Source organism: Lolium rigidum, chromosome 4 (assembly GCF_022539505.1).
Source record: "Lolium rigidum isolate FL_2022 chromosome 4, APGP_CSIRO_Lrig_0.1, whole genome shotgun sequence".
Lineage (NCBI taxonomy): Eukaryota > Viridiplantae > Streptophyta > Magnoliopsida > Poales > Poaceae > Lolium > Lolium rigidum.
In genome coordinates, this window is record NC_061511.1 from 142337264 (window position 1) to 142341185 (window position 3922).

General features: G+C 46.2%; 1 protein-coding gene across 1 annotated transcript in view; it reads left to right on the forward strand.

Moving 5' to 3' along the window:
• Positions 1 to 2456: 2456 nt before the first annotated feature.
• LOC124647580 overlaps positions 2457 to 3922 on the forward strand; it is a 9243-nt gene continuing 7777 nt past the window's right edge. The window contains exon 1 of the mRNA XM_047187499.1: positions 2457 to 2739. Coding sequence (XP_047043455.1) covers positions 2457 to 2739 — 283 coding nt within the window. The remainder of the gene's footprint in view (positions 2740 to 3922) is intronic.

Consider the following 3922-nt stretch of genomic DNA (forward strand, 5'->3'; position numbering starts at 1 on the left):
ATTCAATTTTCAATTTTCTATTTTATTTTCTGTAATTAATAACTAATTCATATTAATTCAGGAAAATATAAAATTATATATCAAATTGTTTAGAAAAACAAATCCTATTTAGTTATCCATGTTTCATACATACTTGAACCAATTAAACATCAAGCCTTAGTAGAAACCCTAAATCGACCCCTCTCATATGTCGGGATCGATGTCGAACCCTCTTTTTCCGTCGATGCACCTAGGGTTTAACCGAACCCCCTTAATATGACATGTCATCATATTGTATGTGCATTGCATTGCATTGTACCTTGTCTTGATTGTGCTCTTCCATTTCCGGTGTTTGGTTCTTCATCGATAGGGACCGAACGCGAACCTGAGATCAACGCCACCGAAGAGCAGCACCCGAACAACGAGGGACAAGGCAAGCCCTAACCTGGTTCATATATGGTTTCGAAATGCTTTACTTCTGGTTCTTACATATTGCATCCGCTTCAAATATGTTTTATCGGCAGTTGTAGATATCCTATGTCTACATAATTCCATCCTTGTAGCCCAGAGTTACTGATCCACCGCTCCCAGCAAAACTAGGTCTGAGCTTGTTCGCATCGCTAGAGCCTTATATGTGTTATGCTTAGCCATGCTTAGCTGTTGAAGTCTGATCCATCCGGTTGATGAATCAAAGCTACGAATGAACCTAGTTTGACAGGATGACGTGGTAAGATCAGTGATGATGTTAATAAACATGCTAAAGGCTTGGATGGCCACCACATGGGGATGTGGTGATTTGACTCGTTCTCGCCGATACTAGGACCTGAGTTCTTGCCTCCGGAACCAAGGCGAGCGTACAACCACACGGGGCCCATGGGAACCCCTTGGCCCGAACTTACCTAGCTTACCCATGAGTCAATTAGTTTGCGAGTTCCATTTGCCATACGCATGGGGAAAGGTGGAAAAGGTTTTCAAAGTGCATCATACGGGCGTGGCTAGGGTGAAGGATGCTGGAGGCATTGAACTGGATCCCCTGCGCATAATGGCCGGGACCGCCTCGGAGAGTGGCTACCTACGATGACGGAGCTCCCCAGTTAGTTTGACTCATGGAATAGGCGAAGTAAGGGAAAGGTTTTGGTCGACCACCCTCTGCCAGCACACCAAGGAAGTGTGTTAATCTATATATAGTGGCATTAAGAGTCGGTCGGCGCGTGTGGGTAAAGTTGTACACCCCTGCAGGGTAAATCTTTTTGAAAAGCCGTGTCCACGGTTACGGACGACTTGGGAAAGGACGTGATGATCATAGATAAATTGAACCTAATCGTAAAACTTGATGTTAATGTGTGAATAAGGATCCCTTCTCAGGGTGTCGAGGGGTGATCCTAGGTGATAGGTTCAGGTAATGATGAAGATTCGGTGGATTCAACATGATGATCTTAGAGCTAGAGTTGATATCGCTCTCTTACCTCTTTTTAAAATGATCTGAATAGACGAGCTTCTGCTCCCTCCTGTTTACAAAGAAAACTGGCTTTCCGCAAAATAAGCTCCACATAAAGCCTCGCATACCCGCTTTGCTAACAGGTTGTACTAAGTCTTGCTGAGTCCCTGTACTCAGCCTTGCATGCTTTGTTTCAGACGAAATCCTTCCAACTGATGGTGGCTTCTACCTTAACATCGACGAGTAGTTCGGAGTTTCTCAGGCGGCAGCCTGAGACTTATGGGCTGGGACGTCGCCTTATGTTATGGCCTCTTAGGCCCTTTGCAGGCTTGTTATATAGATAACATAATTTGCTTTCCGTTGCTTGTTAATTTGTGGTCAGTGACCTGTGCGTGTAATAATTTGGATCTTAACTCTGCTAAGAGTTGTAATATATTTGCTTTGAGTCGTAGAGTCACTGTTGTGTTACCGATTCTCACCCTGTAGGCCCTAGAGATCTAGGTTAGGCTTATGCCAGATGTGATATCTGGGTTTGTCTAGCCCTGACCTCCGGGGTGCCGACAGGTTTTGGTATCAGAGCAGGACTGCCTATAGGAAACCCTTTCGATTGGTCGATGTTGAGTCTAGTAGTTGTGAAAACTATTTGAAACCTAAAAGTATTTGCAAAAACATCTGAATAGGAATCTTTTTACTCCTTATCTGGTGTCACTCTAATGCTGAGTCATCTTACCTTGTTTTGATTGAAAAAGGTTTTACCTCTACCCTGTTAATTCCAAACATATAGGATCTACGGGTTTGGGTTGTTTTCTCTAAAAGTACTCCGTACTTGGTTTCTTAACTCGGTGTTCCTAAAGTTACATCGGTTGATCTGAATCTTGTTCCTTCCATTCGGTGAATGATATCATTTCGTTGAGTTCTTTCCAAGGAATCTGTTTCTCATGGTCTTTGACTTTCTCTTCGGGATGGCTGAGTCGTGGTCGTGGTCGTAACCGACGTGGACAAAACAATGCTTGAACCGGAACTGCCGCCACCTCCCACAATGGCGCAGGTTCTTAACAACATTGAGACCAACCGCCCGAGGAATGAACAACTTCTGGAGCGTGTAGCTCAAAACACAGAGCGTCGTCCCGACAACTGTGTCACACTTGGGGACTTCATCCGTGCACTACCTCCTGTCTTCACCCACCCCAAGGAGCCTCTTGATGCTGATGATTGGCTTCGCACCATCGAACGCAAGTTCAACGCTCTTCATGTTCCACCAGGTGAACGCGTGAACTTCGCCACCTACCAGTTAGAAGGTGCTGCTGGTTCTTGGTGGGAAGGTTTTCTGGCTCTTCAAGCGCCAGGACATGATGTTACCTGGGAGGAGTTCGTCACAGCTTTCCGTGCAGCCTATATCCCCAAGACTGTCATGGACATCAAAAGGAGGGAATTCTGTGGACTTTGATCGGTGGAAGCTGGATGTGGAGACATATGGACGTGAGTTCACTCAGCTGTCTCGCTATGCACCACGTGATGTGGTTGATGATGTCGACAAGCAAGATCTATTCGCAAGGGACTTAACCCCGAGCTTCGCTATGAGATGCTGCCTTTCACCTTCCGGTCATTCCAGGACACACGCATAACCGTGCTCTTCGATGGAGAGCGGAAGGGAAGGATATGGAAAAATCCAAGAAGCGTGAAGAAGGTGATTCTCGTGCGTCTTCCTCAACAATGAAGCGCTGAAGTCTGGATCCTCACAGGTGCTTACCTCAGTGCTCCCTACGCACCGGGGTCTTCGAATAACTCAAAGCCACCCTCGGTGGTTCAAGCTATAGATCGCTGCCATGGGTCTTGTGCCTAGTGGTGCCTGCTACTCTTGTGGTCGGCCTGGCCACTACTCAAGGAGTGCCCTTAGAAGCCTGCAGTCGTGGATATTCTCAGCCCAGGAAGGATGACAAATATTCCTCACTGGTCGTGCTACGTCGAGCCACATGTCCTGCCGATGAGGCTGAAGAGGATCCAAGCGTCCTAATGGGTACGCCCTATATAAACTCAATCCTAGCTACAGTATTGCTTTGATTACGGAGCATCACACACATTCATATCTCAAGAGTTTGCACGAAAGCATGATATACCCTTTGAGACAATGCCTCCCCTCTGAGATCACAACTCCTGGTTCTCATTGGCAAACTATCTGGATTACCCCTGAGGTTATAATTAGTATAGGGCCAGTGTGGTTCCCTACCTCTCTCATTGCCCTCAAGTCAACTGACATTGATATCATCTTGGGCATGGATTGGCTAGTAAAGCATAAGGCTATCATTGATTATGACTGAGTGCATTGTACGCCAATCTTTTCGGCAAAGTGTTACGTCGGGCTCCATCCGATTACCTCAATCGGACAAGGTTTACCCACGAATTGTATGCTATTGCACAGCCCTACCTAAACCAAATCTCCGATGTCGGGTGGTCATGACTTCAGATGTCTTTCCTGAAGAGTTACTCTGTATGCCACCTGATCGG